The sequence below is a fragment of the Rissa tridactyla genome, chromosome 1 (genome assembly GCF_028500815.1).
Source record: "Rissa tridactyla isolate bRisTri1 chromosome 1, bRisTri1.patW.cur.20221130, whole genome shotgun sequence".
In the NCBI taxonomy this organism is placed as follows: domain Eukaryota; kingdom Metazoa; phylum Chordata; class Aves; order Charadriiformes; family Laridae; genus Rissa; species Rissa tridactyla.
Genome location: NC_071466.1, coordinates 192,149,004 through 192,169,125, shown reverse-complemented (window position 1 = coordinate 192,169,125; position 20,122 = coordinate 192,149,004). Strand labels below are relative to the sequence as shown.

The window sequence follows — 20,122 nt, the reverse complement described above, 5'->3', positions numbered from 1 at the left end:
CTTAACTAACAAGACCACAGATGGTGTTCATAGCCACCTAAATTTTTTTTCTGAGCACATAGAAAATTTGAGTAACAAATGAGAACACTTACTCACGGATGCTTTCAATCATTTTTTCCATTGCATCTTCCCAACAATAGGCTTTAACTGACTGTATATTTTCAATTATTTCTGAGGTGATGACAAGTCTCTCATTGATCTTTCCTGCCCTCTTATTCCTACAAAGTAAAAAGGCAGTAGGTCAATCTTCATCTTTTTCATCCTGTATAGTTAGTTTGTATCTGATTATATCTTATGGAAACACTTTCCCTATATGCCTACACTTAAAATGTTTATTTTAACAGAATTATTATGAAGAATATGAAAGGAATTATTCAAAATCTATGATTGTTCTATTAAGGAGAAAATACAAGCTCTAAAAAGAATAAATCAAGTCACGAACAAGGACTTTTAATTCTACAAATCATTATCATTATTTACTGCACATTAGATCTTTGGTTTTGTTAAGTTTAGACAGCTGCTGCTAAATTAGTAAAGGCTTGTCTATGACTTTCCCAACACAGACAACACTCTTTGGACCCCTCTTTTCTAACAATGTCATAACTGGAGACCCTTAATCAAATGGTATAAACTTCTTAAACCAAAGAGTATCAGGAAAATATACTGAAATATATTAAAACAGTCTCATCACCTGTATTTCATCATCATTTGTCCCAGCCAGGCTTGGAAAAAGGCCATGACTATTAGAAGAGTAAGTCCAGCAAATGCAGAAGCTTCTAACATATCCCAGAGCAGACCCATCAGCAGCGCCACTTGTAAAGGTGCAATCCATACAAAATGAGCCAGAGCAAGACCCTGTGGAAGCCCACAGCAGAAAATAATAATAATAAAAGTTACAGATGTGCTCTGAAAACTACATGAAGAGGAAGAAGTCTTTAAAGTGACACTTTGAAAAACGTAATGAAGGATGGTACAAATATTTCCAGTAGTAAAACAAGTTTATAAAGGAGGATTTGTGATCCTGAACACATAGCATTCTGGGTGTTAATTATGATGACAGCACAGCAATACGTACACATTCCACAGCTAAACTTTGATTTTTGTAAGGCAAAGTTCAGTTTGCAATTGCCTCTTCACTGTGTATATGCACGAGGAAAAATTCTAGCTTTGTAAAAGTAAACAGAATTTGCCATCGATGCTGGCTTTTAACCACTGCAAGATGTGAAAAATACACAGAAGAATCTTCTGAGAGCGATTTAATCTGATATAGGAGGTGAATATTACTTTGGTGAAGAGATGACAGTTGTGTGAACACAACTAATTCAAAACAGATTGCTATTTACTTCAGTCATGTTTGTTCACACTGGGGAGATTTTGGACGGAATCCTGTGATCAGGCTGCCCAGGGGTCTGTGTTACTGCAGCTACACTGCTGCAACGACAGGGCCCTTGTCCTAGCTTGTTCAGTGCTAGCTGACATTGCTCTATATAGTAATATAGTGCTTAAAGTAAATACACTCCACAGGTTCAGCCATGTGTCTACAGTCTCCCTGATATTGCTTCTTTCATAGGAAGCAAACCTCATACTACCAATGGGCCAAATAAACATACATGCTGAACAGAAGTTCATAGACTTTCCAGTCCCCAAAGCCATTAGCAGGGATTTACCTCTGTGTCTTTAATGAAAGAGAAGTTTTACAGGAGACTCTGGAATTACTGTCTAAGATGGAAGTGTTTGGAATGATTCCTAATAAGGTCTTACATTGACACTTATTTTTAGGAAAGCGGGTAATAGTAGCAACAGGACACTGAACATCATCGCTTGTTCAACGGCAGGAATGGACTGGATCATCTTACTAAAAAGGTATGTTGGTCAGGAAAAGAGGATGGAAGGATTGAACCAGCAAGTTCTGACCTCTCTGAAACCAAATGCATAACCCAGAGGTTTCCCAGCAGGTTCTCACTGGACTCTAGAACAAGCCTGGTTTTAGGGTATACCTAGTTTTTAGGTTTCTTCTACTTATCAGCATAGGAGAATGTCCTGGTTTGAGCAACACAGGATTAATTTCTTTTTCAGTAAGGTCTCTTCTAGTGCTAGGGAAAACTGCTTTTTTAGAAGACTTCAGTGTCTGAATTTGTGAAAATATTTACTTTATAGCCATCTATGTCAAGGTCTCAGTGTTTTCGAGCTTGCCAGGTGCAGGGACGAGGAGGAGAGAGACCCGGGCATTTGACCCTATCTGGCCAACAGGATTATTTCACACCGTGAACATAATTTTCAATATAGATTAGAAAGTTTGCTGCGTAGTTTCTCACTTCCTTGATGGTGATAGTCAGAGAACTTCTTGCCCTGGCGCCGGACCCCTGAGCCCTTCCCTTCCTCCCAAAGCCTGAGCGCTCGCAGTGTCCAACATTTGCTGTCCACCGCTGGGAGTGCACAGCTTCCTACTGATATAATTGGCTGAGTATAATCCTCATATATTTTATACTGGTATCAGGATCAATATTGGTTCTTTAGTATTATTAATGTTAATTATTTAGTCTTATTCTATTAAATCTGTTTATATTTCAACCCTCGGGTTTCCTTGTTTTTTCCCGATTCCCCTTCCCGGTGGGGAGGGGTTATCAGGTGATAGAATAATTGTCTAAACGACAATAAATTGTTGTGGGTTCCTCAAACCATAACAGAGATAAAGGATGTCACAAGTATCAGAACAAGGATTCCCATGACCACGTGGCAACACATTTTCTTAAGGCAATGATTCATTTTATGTCTACAGTGAGCACTCAGTGCAGTCCGTCATTTATGCTCCTTCCTTCCTTAATATTTGTCATGAACAGCTTGAAGTATTGCATTTGTATCTGATGGATCACCAAATGGATTAAACAACCTATGACGTACCTCATCAAATTTGTTCAGATTGTTGGAAAGAAGACTGACCAGTTGTCCAGTACTTATTTTATCAAGAACTCTGCTTGACAGTTTTAAGATCTGCAAAAGAAAACAAAACCATAGAAAAATGGCCATGTAACTCATCCCTATAAAACAGAATAAACACAGATAAAAATAATGGACAATGGTACAGTACTATAAATAACAATTCACTTATCTGCTTATGCTCTAAAGAAACTCTCAATTAAACTTGTTATTTATGTCACTTGAATTTAATATAACCATTAAATTGCTTTACAAATATTGATTTATTGACTTAGTCCTTGTTTTCTGTTGCATATTTTATGTATATAGACATATATGCAAATGCAAGTTTTAATTAAGCATGCACGCTGTGTGCTGCTGTGCATCCTCAAAAATCTCCTACTGTGCTTATCTTGACAAATATTTTTGAAAGATGTTTTCACAGTGAGCTTTATACTAGAGTAACTAACATGTTTGTTTAAATTAGCTGCTTTTTTAATTGGTAAGACCAAACACCTTTTTAAATCTTTGGATTTGTGAACATGCGACGCATCAGTATCTGTTGATTCTTCGTGCTATAGAGATCTCACACAGTACCATTCAAACTCAATCCCTTCTATGTTATATTTATTGTTTAAATCTTCACCTCTAATCCTTTTTTTAAAATATTCCTTGGCCACCAGCATATGTTATTCTTCCTTTGCAATACACGTGTGTAACAGGAGCACAGTGGTAGAACAATTAAGGCATCTCACCACATAACCAGCAAGTCTGAACTCATACAGAGGCTGACTTCAGTCAAACCAACTACAGATGAGGGTTTAAAGGGTTTAATTCTTTGGACTTAGGAAACTGAGAGCTGTCAGAAACTCATGTTAGCCACATTATTCTTTTGTGTACTTTGTGTACAGAACTATCAATCTTTCAACAAACTGGCCTAAAGATTACGTAGGCTACAGACAGAGGTTTGGCTTTGAGTGTAAATTAAACTATTACCTTCTTATAAATCAAGCTAAACATAGCTATCCTCATTTGCATTCCTATATGCTGAAGACCAAATATAGCAGGCTGTATGAGTAGTGTTCTCACAAGGAAGAGAAGGCACAAGCCAATGCCCAGGTAGTACGCTATGGATCTTTCATCAGAGTTGTCCGGATCATAGGAAGCTATTATTCTTCCCAGCAGAAGGGGCTGCACAGATTTGGTGACTTCCTGCAGATGGAAAGAGAAAAATAATTTTGGTCAGTAGTTTGTTCATTTTTTCAAAATGGTTAACATTTTAATTTCAAGCCTTACTAACTGAGATTTACAACTTTATTTCTTAAATGAGGAAGCGAGGTCTGTTTGCCGTGCAAACCACAGAAAGCTGCAGTAATTGCTCAGGAGAACTGACAACTCACTGCTGTCTTAATCTGTGATGCTCCTGCAATTCCACCAAAGCAAATCTAGTTTGTAAATTTTGTTTGATCATTTTCTACAAAATTGACAATTGAGATTAACTTCCACATTTACTTTTCAGAGTTGTAGCAGATTAGCCACATCATGTGAGTGAAGCCAGTTTAGCAGGCTGGATCTCTGTTTTAGCCCCTAGGGAACAGTTCTCACTGCACTTTACTGGATTTACAAGACACAGGAAGACTCAGAGCTCCTGAAATGAACACCACCAGCACAATACAGTGAGGATATAGCTAAAACATAAAATAAATGGAAATAGCAAGAGAATGAAAGTATAAACAATTTGGATCATCCTACTTAACAGTTCTAGACATTGTATCCACGGTTGTAACAAAAGCAGGATGAGAGGGCATAAATGGTAGGGGAGGCAAGTTTAATAAAATTTCCAGACAGAAACCGGTCCCTCCTGCGCTGGCAGCAACTGCACTTCCCATCCCAGGATGAGCAACATGGTAGAGAACCAGAGTAGGAGAGGAAAAAGAGGCAGTGTCAAACTGCTAAACTGCAAGGCATCCAAATGATCTGCTATGGCCCTGACTTTACCTTAGCCTACTATTACATTTGCCCTCAACCTCCTTTTCTGTTGTAATTAAAGCCCAGAAGCGTTATCTCACCTTTACCTGCCATGATCTTTAAGGTCCCTTCCAACCCAAACCATTCCATGATTCTATGATTTCCCTTCACACTCACATCTTTCTCATACTTTCACTCCTATAATCTCAACCTTTTTCACCTCTGCCTCTTGCCCCCTCTTTCCTTCCCCGCTCCTTCCCCAAAACCTGCAAAAAACATTGGTGTGCTGCGGTCTAACAATTTGCTTCATCTTCTGCATGAGCTTCTGAAGGGTGTGAAACACGTATGTGCTCCTTTGCTTCATTGTTATAGTCAGTGTAAAAATACTTAGTGGTAAGAACTTTCATGCGTGTCTCCTTATCCTTCTTTCTGTTGTATCTCAGCAGAAAGCATCTGATAACTTCAAATTTAGCAAGAAACTATTGAATTCTTTTTTGTACAGATATGTTAAATTCTGGCAAAAAGTTATTGGTACTGCCTTCCAGCTGAAAACCACACAGACCACCATACAGAGACTCAGAGAGAAGCAAACTAGTGAAGTTCAGCTGTAATTAATGTTTTACAGGGATAAATAGATTGGGAAAATCCCCTTTGACTTTTTTCTTTCTCCTTTGGGTTCCTTTCGGTCTCTTATACAAGAGCAATCCCAAGCAATTCTACAGTTCCTTTTGAATGTCACTATTGGTGGAGTGGATATTCATCATTCATTTTTTCCACAGAAGAGATGACATTTTATATCTTAAATAGCATACCTGTGCTATACACTACATTTCCCAAATTAAACACCACTCTGCCCCAACACAAATGTTGTAAACCTAGAGCCGGCTTTGACAAAGACTTCAGTGTTATTAGTAGGCAACGGGGGGAGTGTTTATTAAAACACACATGACACAAGGCAGCTGTGCTTAGACATATGCATCCCGAAGCGGCAAACCAAAACTCCCCAAAACTCACAAAATACAAAACAGTCACCTCTCAAGGACGAGTGCTTTCATACTCTCTGAGATTCCAAGATAAGCTTTTATATATAGGCTTAAAATAGCAAGATTTTTTTTTTTACTCCTATTGCAATGAAAATGCCACACTCTGCTGCTGTGTTTGTTGTGACTATAAAGGTATTGCACACATGCCTAGCTCACTGAAAAAAAAAAGATGATTTACAGACTAAGGGTAGAATAATGGCTGGCAATAAGCCAAATCATTTGCTATCTCATGGGGCGTAAAAATCCACTGGTTTACAGTGGAGATTTATCAGCTTACTTATCAGAGATATTATTATCTAGTTAACATACAAATGAAAGCAGAACTACCTGTTTTTCATTTTCCCTCTTGTAACCTCGAAACTACCCACTTATATAAATATGGTTAAATAAACTGATTAGAATGACCTGCCTAAAAAAAGAAATGGGATTTGTGCACCTAACAGAAAAACCAGTTTTCACGAGCTGTATTTTCCCTTCTCCTGTCCTTGCTCTTCCCTCTGCATTCATCATAGGTCATTGAGAAACTCAGAAACATCCCCCTCTCAGAAATCGTAATTAAAAGAGCAAAGATCTGAAGAGAAATCAGAGTATGACACAGGATACTGTGCTAATCTGACCTGGTATGGCTATTCTTACACAATGAGAACTTTTACATTACGTGTATCCCCCATATGCTCAATCACTCTGCATTTGAAGACAATAATGCACATCTCTGTTTTGGCATACGCCCAAGAAGTGCTTCGGGACTTTCACATCCCTCCCTGCCGCCTCACTCACACCCGTGACCTATATGCGAGAACTTCAGGAAATCCTCATTAGGGTCCTTTGGGATATGATACTAAAACCATTTCTATGTTAATGTTAGAAGCTGCTGTGCCTGAGTGGAAGTATACATTTCATGGAGATGAATATAAGAGAAAAATGTAAGTAGAATCAAACTGATCCTCACAGCAAAATACTCAATTTGTTAGCCGGTACTGTGCAACCGGTACAAGATTTTTGTTTCACTGCCGTACCACCGTTTCTTTAAATTGCAAGACACATCTGCTGATGAGGTGAAGCGTGGAAGCTGTTTCGAGCAGCAGGGGAGCAGATACATTAAGTGCAGTATCTCAACGTGCCTAGCAAACACTATTTATGAGGGAGAGTCGTAGTACTCTAGGGGGCCAGAGCACAAGTGTCCACCCTGCAATAACATCATTACCTACGGCGCATGAGGGGAAAGGGAGAGACAGAAAAACTACTAGACCTAATGAGAGCAAAGCTGTGATGCCAGTTGCAAGACAACTGCACAAACAGCAGGGATGTCAGCAGAGTTTAAACCACACTCCAAGAAAGGTGTCGTGAAAACGGCTCAGGGATTAGGCAAGAGAAGAGCCGAAAGGAAAGTGAAGTTCAAAAGAACACACAACTTGGTTGCACCTATGCCAATACGGCACAACATCCTGTCCCCATTCGAAGTAATGGCAAAGCTCCCGTTAATTTCCGTGAGCAGAGCCTGAAAAGAACACTGGTGGCTTTAACAGTGAGTTTTTCCTCTTACAGCTTTCAATAAAATGAAGACTAATGATAACAGAATTAAGAATTTAAACTAAGATTTAATGTTTCCACGTTCATTGTGAAAGGTGCAGGTTTTGTTTCCTATGTGCGGAATTCACGTCTGTGATTTCTTAAAGAAATGGAAAAAAAAAAACCCAAGCAAACAAAGAATCTGACTCAAAAGTCCTGCAGTCCTGTTCTGTCCTCACCTGGTCTAAAATTGTACTCCGTTAAAAAAGCCCACATGGAGAAATCAACCATGTACAGTCCCACACGTGCATGCCCACACACACTCTACTTGCCCCTACTCTGGGAAGGTCATCCTCAAAAATGCCTGCAAAAGCCCTCAGACACTGCTTAACTTCTAACAGGAGTGTATTACTGCGAAAGTTTCAGCTGGCAGACTCTGCAGAAACACCTTTTATAGTGCATAGTAGGCTCAATTTCTAGAACTGCTGGGGTTTTTTTTAAATACAAACCTGACAAGAATAAGGAGTTGCTGGCTTGGTGAAGAAAAAGGTTAAAAAATTAAAGGCAGTAATGAGATGGCAGGAGTAAATAAAAGACAGAATTGGGTAGGAGTCCACAAAGAAATGGTCTTGTCCCAGAGAAGAGTCACCAAACAAGGTGAAAGCGTATAAAGAGAAGGGTTATTACACAGCCCCTTAGATAGCAAAAGGTCCTGTCCTAGATGGTTAACTGCCCTACCTGGACTAAAATGAAAAATTAATTGATTCATCAACTTCCATTCTAGCCACATTGCCTCCTGCCAGCCCTGCACAACACAAACAGCCAGAGGGTAGCCCAGGGTTTGGTGCGGAAAAGCCCTCCAGAGGGGTTTTGCCCAGACAGCACCATAACCATCATCTCCTCTCTTTTCTCCTTGTGCAGCCTTTGTGTACAGAGAAGGCGAGGAAAGCACGACTCTTTGAACCAGATCTGCAGCAGTGGTGACTTCAGACTGAGGCGAGTGGCAGTGAGAGGAGACCTGAGGCTCTTCGTTAGTGGCAAGAGTCCAGCAAGTTGCATAAACTTAAACTGGAAGAGAACGAAGTTGGCTTGGGCGCTAATTCTTGATTCCCCTATTTTTAATCAGAATTTGTATACACACATGCATGAGTGTATCTACCCATGAGAAAGAAGCAAAAAGATAAAATGTAAATAACTTTTTCACTCCAGGTTTTATTTTTAAAATCAAGCATTGGTGCTGAGAAATTTCAGAGTCCCTCTTTATGAGCTACATCTAGGGGACAGTCTAAATGTGATTGCAAAAGATTAAGACCTATAGGGTTTTTTTATTTTGAAACCCTGAAGCAGCATGATAGACTGACAGAGATCCTAAATTTTTTATAGACTAAAAAGAAGGACAATGCTGCATTTTAAGGGAAGCGATTTGCATTTTCTTTAGAGAATTTCTTCCTTTTTCTTTAGACCATTTTACTTTGTGACTTTCTGATTCTATTACTGATACTCATTTCCCCTGGACATGGTGTTAGAAGAGAAAGATGCACTTGGTTTTTCCATAATTCTTAGGGGAAAATCCAATCTGAAGTGAAATTGTAGTCCATTATTAATTACCCAAATCAAATCAACAGTGATCTAAACCAGAACATTTGCATTGTTAGCAGTCCAAATTAATACACTTAGGAATGTTTTACAGGACCCTAAGAAAATTTACCTATTTTGTAATCTGCAAGATCAGCCTGCCTTTTACACAGCCATGTAAATGGGAGAGACTCTGTGGAAGTTTATTAGGGTGGAACAATTTCAGCATAAAACTAGCAGAAGTCAGGCTCCAAATTCCATGCTTAACCTGAAAAACGCTCTTTGACTTGAAACGCTGCCCGATGCATTAAAACTTTACACCCTTAAAAAGTTCCCTTTTAATGCTGAAAAGTCGGCATGCAGTTAAGGACTTGTGTTTGAATTTTCACTACATTCTTATTTATGTTTAAACTGTTTTACACAAAATTATTAAAATTTGAGAGTTTAGGTGTCAATGTGGCTTCAGTTAGCATACATCTGGCATGGCTGCCATAGAGCAGACTGTGATCTTTCTTCATCTACCTACTAGATCTACCTAGCTGAAAATTTCCCTTCTACAGAGGAGTGAGCAGCAAGTTCATGGGGTGATGACAAGTCACCACACTACTCTCTTTCCGGCCTGGGAGAGGGGTCATTAGGGCGTGAAGGTTTGCATTTCTGTAACTCTGCTGTTCTCTTAGAATAGTTCCTTGGGATACTTGATAGAAAGGTAAAAGAAAAGAGAGGTTTGGTTTTATAGCAAGCAACATGAACTTCAGGGACATTTTTGGGTGTTTTCCATAAATTCCCCTTACACACTGCTTCTGCCCAATCCATGACCTTGAAAGTACAGCTAAACTAGATCACATTCAACACTAATGCCAGTGGAATTAGTTCCTTTCTATATCAACCTTCTGAAAATAAAAATCTGCCCTAGAGCTCCATCTCACATCTGAAAACACTGACTATCTGAGTACATCTGACCACTTCCGGCCATTTGGGCTATTATAGCTGCAGTTTCTGATACCACAGAATTTTGAACAGAGAAACACAGAGCTTAATATCTCACTCTTACTACTAAATTGCAGAAACTTGAAAATAACATGGATATTTAATGTGCATATTAGTTAACAGTAATTTTCAGATTTACAGTCTGGCTATCCAACACACCTAGTGAGACACCATCAATAACAAACTATTTTCACAGGTCCTAACCGCAGTGATAGGATTGTCAAACAGGTGGCATTTGCTAAATCAGGGTAATCCTAACTAACATGTTGGAAAGGTGATAAACATAATCAGTTCAGACTTTCACATCAAGTTCCTGATTATATTCTTTAGAGCGCTAACAGCACCAAGATCCAAGCATATTTCACACAGTTGCGGAATTGCTACCACTAATGAAGACAATTTGTTTATTGCATACATAAACCTGAATAAAACATTTAACTATGAAGCTGGCTGACAGTGACTTTGATAAAATTGACTGAATCATGTGAAATTGCACTGTCATTTGTTTTAATATAAGGGTAGAAAATTCTTTAGAAACTTCTTAAAAACTGTAACATGAGAAAATAATTACTTCAGTTCAGCAGTGATACAAAAATTCAGGTGCTCTACCTGTACTTGGTGAAGCATATGCCAGCACCTAGCACTACATGCATTTCAAAATTATTAATATGTATGTTTTAAATATATTAAGAAATTATCAGAAAATACTTTTTTTATGAAGGTCTACGAGTATCTCTCTGTATTTTTCATCTTTGCTTTATAAGCAATACACAGAGCAAAATCTGTAGCTATTCACAGGACTCTATTAATTTAGCAATCCCTAAGACTTGAATGGAACACTACAAGTTTACCAAAAAAAAGAACAAATCTTACCCCTAAATATAGCAATATTCCATAGAACATAAATTTCCAGAAAAAGCATCGCCGAAGAGCATTAATAAGTTTGGGTTTTTTCTTTGAAGTTGCCAGCTCTCTGTCCCACTCTCTGAAAAGGAACCGAAAAACAAGACCATTAAGTTGCATGAGTAAATACATGGGTCTATGGCTCTGACATACTTCAATTCACTCAAGTATATCCAAGGAGATTTAGCTAAGGTGACTAATGAAAGAAAGCTTTGCAGAGACCCCAAAGACCTGGCCTTCATTGACTTGATAGATCAATAAAAGTTCAAGCCTAGTTCAGCCACATATTTGGCAGTTTTAAATACTCAGCCATACATCACCCCGCAGGCAACTAATTCATGAAAAGGACACATTGTATGTTTTAAAGAAACCTGCTGTACTTAAGACCAAAGCACAAATAATAGGCAAATAAATGTTTTGGAGCTCTTCCAGTCTGCAAAAAAGAAAACACCAACAAAGCATCAAAAATGTGACTTTTCTACTGCACAGCATTATTTTTAACCTGTGTTGCTAGGACAATAATTTTCTATTTGATAATAAATGCTGATCAGAAGCAATGCTAAATACAAAAAGCATGGTCAGTCAAAATTCAACTCTCAGATTAAAGCACTCCTAAGAACTTCCTCAGCTCTTTTCTCCATTTTTCAACAGAATATTAAATAACCAGAATATTCCATTTATAAACTATCAAAATGCATTAAGCATAACAATGTTCTCAATACTTTCTACCAGTTTTGAATACATATGTCACACTGCAATGAAGTTCAATTGGATTTGTACAACAGTGCAGACGTCAGCTGCCCTGGCGCGCCAGGGAAAGCTACATGGGAGGCTAGGAAAGAGGGATTGGATTTAGGCACTTGTATCTAAGAGTTAGTCCGAAGCGTAGCCCAGTTTCTGAATTAGGACCCACTGAAACAGTGTAGAGAAGAGAGGAAGCCTAAATGGGGAAAGTCAGGGCATGACTTCTGCAGAAGCAAGTAGTCTTTTAACAGTGGTATCAAAGAAAATTAAGAATGTTATTCAGTTGAAGAAAAAAATAAAACAAGGTTTTACAAGGATATTTTGGGAAGAAAGAATAGCAGAACAGGGAACTAACATTGACACTGTGAGTCTAGCCTCGCCAGTCGATGGACAGATGTCACAGGTACCTGTATATAGTAATTTAGAGCATCTAGGTGATACGTGTGCACCGAGGATGCCCCAAAGGACAACTGTGTGCTGAATGAGGACATGCTTGAGCAGTCAATGGGTGCAACCAGCTTGCACCCAACGCTATTTAAACATTTTATTAAACAGCTTTTTAATGAAAATTGCAGTGTGATTCCTGAAACAAAGTTACTCCACGAATGTTTCATACCTTTCTAGTTTTTCAGAAAGATTATCAGCAGAGTCCGCAGAAGGGATTTGATAAATATCTGACAGCTCCAACCGTCGTCTGTAACCCTTTCTCAAAATTGGTTTTGTCCATCTAAGCAGAAAAATAAAAAAATAAAATAAATTACCAGTTTCTGAAGTTAATCCTGGAATTGCATTGTCTCACCTTGAATATTTTGTTCAGAGCATCCAAGTATGTCTTTGTGCACACACACACACATATACACCCACACACAATATGACATAATATAGTGCAGCTCTGCATTACATTTACAAAACTATATTCACAAACATAACATTAAAAGAATAATTGCAAAACTGTTGCATTTTATCAGTTTTGGGGTGGGATCATACCACGCACTTCCTATTCAGTCAGTGCCAGATAAATGAACAGGGGACTGAGACTTTTTTACTGTATTTCCAAATATGTGTTACGTCCATATAAATGAGTAATTAATCAGAACTATAGTAAATTGTATGTATAAGTTTCATTCCTATAAACCAGAAAATCTTAATATAGCTTGAGTGTTCCTTTGACAGCTTACATTGCAATAAGCATTTAACAACCGACAAGATCCTTCACAGGACTCCTCATAAGACCTTAGAGTCATAGAATCATAGAATCTTCATGGTTGGAATGGACCTTTGAGATCATCGAGTCCAACCAAACAACCTATAATCTCTGCCACTAGAGCATGCCCTGAAGTGCCACATCTAGACGTTTCTTAAACACCTCTAGGGATGGTGACTCAATCACCTCCCTGGGCAGGCTGTTCCAGTGCCTGACCACTCTTTCAGTAAAGTAATTCTTCCTAATATCTAATCTAAACCTCCCCTGCCACAACTTCAGACCATTTCCTCTGGTCCTGTCATTATTCGCTTGGGAGAAGAGGCCAACACCCACCTCTCTCCAACCTCCTTTCAGGTAGTTGCAGAGAGCAATGAGGTCTCCCCTCTTCATTGCATGCATCACATGTAAATGTTTTCCTTTTTTCTTTTCAAATGTTATGTTTAAAAATTTAATATCAGTTTAAAGGGCATGCTGAATTAAACCAAAGCAGGAAAAAACTCTAGAATGGCTACTCTGTCGAGAAACTATTTATAAGCCATTACTGATTTTATCGAACAATTTGGCTGCTGAAAGGCCTGTGTATCCCCAAGTGCCAACTTGTACAAAATTTTGCAGCAGGTTCTGTTCAGAAATCTTTTTGAAAGCACAGGACTAAAACAAAACATAAACAAGCAACACCGTAAGAACTAATGGTGTATTTTGAAACTATTTGAATTTCTGCTTTACTGACATTGATAAAAAAATATTTCCTTAAAAAAAAGAAATGCCTGCGAAAGAAGTAGCTTGTGGTTGACTGCCGTCATGCTTCCATATGTAAACACAGTTTGTAAAAAAAAAAAACACCTGCATGATTTATGATTATGATAAAAGTTATGATCTGCAAAACCTCGATCATTTCAGAAATTTTTGTTTTAAATTGTCTTTATAGACACCAGTTAACAAAATTGCAAAAGAAATGCATTAATGTTTCCCATGGTCACAAACACAAACAGCTTATTGGAAATGCTTACCCGTATGCCTGCAAGAACACGTATCATACACACAAAGTAATCCACATTCTCAATTGCAGCCTCTGATAGTGCAAAGTAGTTGATACAAATGTAAAAGAACATCGTTAGACACTACAGAAGTGCAAAAAGACCCTAACACAACAGTCAAAGCCTATTTGTGTGCAACTGTGTGCACAAACATGCACACTCTAACATTTACTTTAACAAAATTATGAATCATATGAGACACCACTCTATAATCCCCATAATTCAGTAAAGCACAAAGGTATTTCCCAAGAGAACAGTAGTATCACACCCACTGCAAAGAGAATGTGTTCTAAGAAATTAGAAGATTATCATTCATTTCTGCAATCATACTACGGTTTCAGATAAATCATTTGGGCTTTACCTCAGTCTTTGACACCACTGTAGCTGAGAAATAACATACAATTTGTGGTATGTTACAGCAAGGCAGCTAGGAAAGTCCACTTTGGAGAATCATTGGTAAAACATCCATAAACTTTATTAGTACTGGAAATAGAGGTCAATGCTTCCAGGGATGTAACAAAATGGATTAGAAGAAAACTTTTCATTTTAAAATAATACTATTATGTAAAATTGTTTGATGGCCACAGCAAATCACAAGTCAGGCATTGAGTTGTGTTTTGACATCTCCTGATGGCAGAAAGGACCAGTTGCTATTGGATTTGTGCACATCTTGCGCAGAAATGGCTAATCCCTGTCCTTCGGGAACAGAAGCTCTCATGGACTGGCTTCACCAGAAGTTCTGTATATGCAGATATTTTGGCAACGATAATATGAATACAAGTTATGGGACACTAAACCACTACTGCAGCTAATGCAAATAAGCAACACTACTTTCTAAGCAACCTCTTTAATTCCCAATACCGTAGCTAAGTAATAACCTTGCTGAGCCCCTTAGTAATGCTTTGAGACTGCAGTAAACAATTCCCAACTTGTCTCGACAAAAGACAAGCACTTTATAATTTCAGGCCTCATATGTTTTGGGAAAACATTTTTCTTTGCACTCTTTCCCTCCACACATTTGATTTTAGTTATACTTCTGATTAGCACCTACCCTGGCATTTTGCCACCACATGAAGTAATAAAATGTGATGGCATTTAGAAAATAAGCAGAGAGCCTGTATTATCATTCGGGGAAGGCAGCATGCTTAGCAGATCTCCTGTACTCCCAGAAATGTCTCTTGTTCTGCTTGGCTTTTAACCAGGTGCACTTATCAGTGCTACATAAATTATGTGGTCCCTAAACCACCTTCCTCTCCCGCTTCAACAAGTTTGATACAGACTTAGTGCAGTCCTTGTCCTCATCTCTCTGCTCATCAGGGTAGCTGCAACTATGGTAGATGAACTCCTCCAGCCAGCTAAAGGAGCGCTGCTGACACCTTCCCCCAGGGACCTTCTAGTCTGCAGCCAGGTTCCAACCGCAGGCTGCTGGCAGGGCTTCCACAGAGATGTTCATCTCCCAGCTGCCCTGGACTTGCTCGGAAGTCCCACCCTGACTCGATCTGGCCAATTTGCGAGCTGTGCCAAGTGGCCTCAAGTTGGAGTGGTAATCGTGGGAGGAGCTGGCCTGTCACGTGCTGTTTGTCTCAAGGTAGATTTTCAACAGCTGCTTGGGTTGTGCTGTCAGTAACCGTGGGAGACAATATATATTTTATTAAAAGGAATATACTAGACCTAGAATACATAAATATATCCTAAAGCCAACCTTTTGCCAAATGCCAATAGCATCCAGTTTACCATTATGCTCCGGATTCTTTGCAAAGTTTGGAAATGCAAAATGACTATAAATTTATTTTAACTGGCAATATAATCTGTAGTTATCAACATTTCTTTATCACCAGGTAATGCAGCTCAGTCAGAGTCTGTCAATGAATATGGCTCTTCTATTTTTTGGCTTACTAGAAACAATTTGCGAGTATTAATAATGAGTTTTTTCTTCTTGTGGTTGCTGAGGAGAAATTTCTTTTGAAAGGAAGAGAGCAAGAAGGAAGGGAAACAGAATGGCTTTACAGCATTACGTTAGCAAATGCCACCGGATTACTGGCGGGCATTTAATGAACTCTTTCACAGAGAAACCTGTAGTGCTGTCAGAGTTTTGCCACTAACTAGGAATGTTATTATGGGTACACACACATGAAACCCAGCAGGGGACAAGTTTCAAGGGTGTACAGTAGGAAAGAAAAGAAGGAAAACAAGTTCCACCTCTATTATTGATTGCCTGTAGCAAAAAATACCTTGTGAGCTTGATATGTAAATATCATATACAAAACACACTGTTTTAACTTCTCTTTTGGTAGATTTCTAATGACCGTTTCTTTGTCATTCACTTTAGCAATATATAATAGATTTCTTACCACAGCTATTTCTTTCTCCAGCATGTTCAGCCTCATCCCACGCGAGCAAATTGTATCAGTAGGACAGATGTCTTTGGCTTTCCAGAAAGTATTAACAGAGACTGTTAACTTGTCAATAGGATTTGACTCTCCCTTAAGGCTGCTTTGCATGTCACTGAAGACAGAAGGAGCCTCTGTGTTGCTAAGCCAACTGCCCAGATCTTCCCCCCAGGAGCAGGGATTCCCTGGCTCCATCAGGCCCTTCAGGTCAAGAAGCACTGGGTGCTGGGACAGTGACAGAGCAGTAGGGATGGGCTATCCGAGGCCTGCAATGCAGAGCAGCTTTCCGGCAAGGGTCCCTGGTCAGGCTGGTACCATTTCAACAGGTGTCCTGTGCACAACATAGCAATATCTACTGAGCAGTGCAAACGCGATCGCGGCTTCACTCCCTGCTCTTACAAAGCATTGATACCTGTGCACAATATAGTTAGGCATAGCGCTTGCAGCTCCCAAGGAACTGGACCTGACTCTTGACGGAGACAGAGCAAGAAAAGTGCCTCTAGCTTTATCTTATCCCTTCTTTTAACAGTTAAGGGGAGGGAGGGCAGAGAACATAACCAAGCCATGATTATGATGGTTTGGAGCCTAAGTTTTACAAGGTGTTTGTACAGCCACAAATTCCTACTGACTGCAGGAAAAGACTGAGGTACAACGTAGATCTCAGCCATTCCCAAAGGGTCAAACCAGACCAGATTCTGTCAGAGACTCTGCACTTCCATCCTCTCCCAGAAGATATCCATCACTCTGGCAGCAGAACAAATTGTAAACTGTTGCTTGCTTTATACTGGAGGTGGCAGCTCTACTACACTCGAAACTGTTTCTCCAGAAAAGCCCTCCAGAGGAGCCCTCTTCTCTGAGCACCCTGCAACGCAGCCGTAAAGGGTGACCCTAACTCTGCAGGATCCTTGCTAACAGATGGGACAAGTCAACGCACCCACAGAGAACAACTGCCAGGCACCACAGCATAATTCCTGTGCCTTGGTCACCCTCAACAAAGTGGTGTTGCAGTTATTTTGTTTCAAATGCTGAAAAAGCTTGTTATATAATCTGAAAACTGTAATAAACCTTTAGCAATTTCCCCTTTAAAAAACAAACAAATGCAACACTCTGAGCTTAATATTTACAAATAATTACTGCAGGGCTTCAACAACTGAAGGTAAAAGCAGACACTACTAATTTCTGCTTTTTTGTTGTTTTCCTGCAGATCACAAAAATTAAGATTTAAATTTCCTCACTAATAAACAATTCTTCCCTGTGAGGTGTTATTTGACATGGAAAATATTTAGCTGCATCAACTCTGCCACTAGCTGTGAGCAGCACCATTTTAAGGATAATCAATGTTCTGCTGAAACCCCAGGATTTCAATAGCGAATCTTAATTAGGATTACTCCACAACAATTCTTGGGGAAGGCTGGCTTTTTTATGCCCAGTTTTTGCAAAGTAACACTTATTCCGATTATTATCTACTCTGTAAATGCTATTTGAGATTCAGATTTTGAGCAGAAATTCAATACTTTTTGCTTACAGCTAGTAAGATAGTCAAAGTATTCTGGTTTGCAGAAGTATTGAAAGCTATTTTTGAGAGAAAACAAAGCATAATTGGGGGTATAAAGATATTTAAATTGTGTGAGATGCAAGGACAGAATACATTCCATTTATTAAATCTGTCAATTGTTTAGATACCACAGTCAAGTGTAATATATGCCTCAAATATTTCTTTAACAAAACTATCAAAATAAGAGTAGTGATGATGTGCTAAGAACCGTGTTTGCAAGGCAGTTTCAGCACATACCTACAGTGTGACTGTAGGACGTTTCTTCATCTTCACTCTTTTTCTCAGTTATATATCCCATAGCAAGAATAAGAGAAAGACATTTCTTTCTCCTAGTCTTTTGAAAGACCAAGGAACATTGCAGAAAGTTTGCATCAGCAAAACTATTGTAGAGCTGTGCTATTCATGACTGAACTGAATTTTAAAATCTCCCACGTGTCACTAATGTGATAGCAACAAATTTCACCCAATTTAGCATTCCACTGTCTTAGCCATGCTTTTATAGATACATTTCATAAAAAATTGGCATAAAAAAGTTGCATAGCAGGTGCAATGGCACTTTCCAAATCTGTAATTTGTTCCAACCACAGTGACTGATATGTCACCAGGTATAAAAACCTTCATAAACAGGTGAATACATTTGCAGCAGTTCAAACACGGGAAGGGGAAAGTGGGAAGATTTTTATTTTTATTTTCTTTAAATACCAAGTATTAAAGTGTAAATCGCCACTACAATAATATGGAATTAATCCTGAATGAGAGGCTGCTTCTCCTACTGCTCTATGCCATCTTCCCTGTATCCTCATATTTGATGCTGTTACTCCTTGGCCTGACCCTTGCAAGTTAATGAGAAAATGTCTCATATTTTCTGATTTCCAAAATGATCTTGCGCTTTGAGCAAAGCAACATTGGTTTTTTTTTTGTTTTGTTTTCTTTGTATTTGTTACCTCTGGAGAAATAAAAGCATCCCAGATTTCATAGATTAATCTTAAACTGAGTTAAGTTGAAACAAGTTAAAGTGAAATACCAGATTGACTCCAATACAATAAAGTTCATATCCTTTATTTTAAAAGTTGAAAAAAAAAGTTTATCAAAAGATAAATACCAAAATTAAAACATGGGAATATACCAGAAACCAAGTACATTTCCCAGGTGTCACTTAGGATTTTCTCCTAAGGCACAACCTTGCCCACGGAGTCAAGGCATTAGTACTGCAGCAGGCCACCCCAAGCACCGCCTTTCAGGATCGATCCCCTCCCCGCCTACCCTCTCCCGAAGGAAGGATGCTTAGCCATATCTGACAGGTAGGAGGGTTCTAGTTTCAAGGGAAAAACACTGCCGTTTAAAAATATGTCTTAAAAGCCTACTTATTCTCTCCTAATTTGAGGAGCTTCATGACAATGTAGCCTTTGTTTAGCTACTTGCTGACTGTGAAAATGCTCATGCAGATCCTTTTGCTTATATGAGCGGGAGTGATATGTAAACACAGCCTGTGAGCTCTTGCTCATCTCACCCAGAAATACTCCCTCTCTCATAGAAGGCAGTGGAATTGCATCTACAAGTTTACATTGCAAAATTTTGCAATGTGTATCACTAAAGTCTTCTTATATGCTACACTTTAATTTGATCTTTGATTTATTTATTTTAGAGGACATAATGTGACACGTTATTACCCAGATGTCAGGTTGGCACCATCCTGCCCCCACAACCACTATACCTACATATCTATGCTACAAAGCATGGGAGAAAGAAATAATAAAAAAATTTTAAAAAAGAAAAAGAGAAAATGGCAACCTGTGGAACTCTCCTGCAGTAAGTCACACTATTCTCACTAGTTTGAAAATTAGCATATTCAAAAAGACTAGATATTCAGAGACTGAGACTCTTTTGTATGAAAGAGGTGATAATTGTTCACTGTAGAAATATTCTGACGTAACTTTGTCACACAAGAAATACTCCTGTGTGATTAAAGTCCAGGAGAGGAGATCTCAGGCAGTCTGCACTGACTCCATCACGTGTTCCTGGACAAATCACAATCCTTGTACACCCCACTTCCTTCTCTACAGAACTAATAAAGAAATTTCTTTTTTAGCTCATCCTTTGTGCTATCTACTTAGACTTTAAAATCTTCAAAACAGATTTCCTTATCAAATATTTTCCAGTCTTTAGTAGAGTAGACTTCAAATTTCTGTTAGGGCATTTAGAAGCCTCTATAATGCAGACAATAAAACTACTTTCCATGTCATTACCTGCAGTATTAAAAAATAATTCAAGGATTTGGATGGATTATT

General features: G+C 38.7%; 1 protein-coding gene across 1 annotated transcript in view; it reads right to left on the bottom strand.

Moving 5' to 3' along the window:
• CFTR (CF transmembrane conductance regulator) overlaps positions 1-20,122 on the bottom strand; it is a 94,145-nt gene that overhangs the window by 68,104 nt on the left and 5,919 nt on the right. Inside the window, exons 2-7 of the mRNA XM_054188120.1 lie at positions 12,265-12,375; positions 10,875-10,986; positions 3,913-4,128; positions 2,902-2,991; positions 692-855; positions 93-218 (exon numbers count right to left, since the gene is read on the bottom strand). Of these exons, the coding sequence (XP_054044095.1) occupies positions 93-218; positions 692-855; positions 2,902-2,991; positions 3,913-4,128; positions 10,875-10,986; positions 12,265-12,375 (819 nt within the window). The remainder of the gene's footprint in view (positions 1-92; positions 219-691; positions 856-2,901; positions 2,992-3,912; positions 4,129-10,874; positions 10,987-12,264; positions 12,376-20,122) is intronic.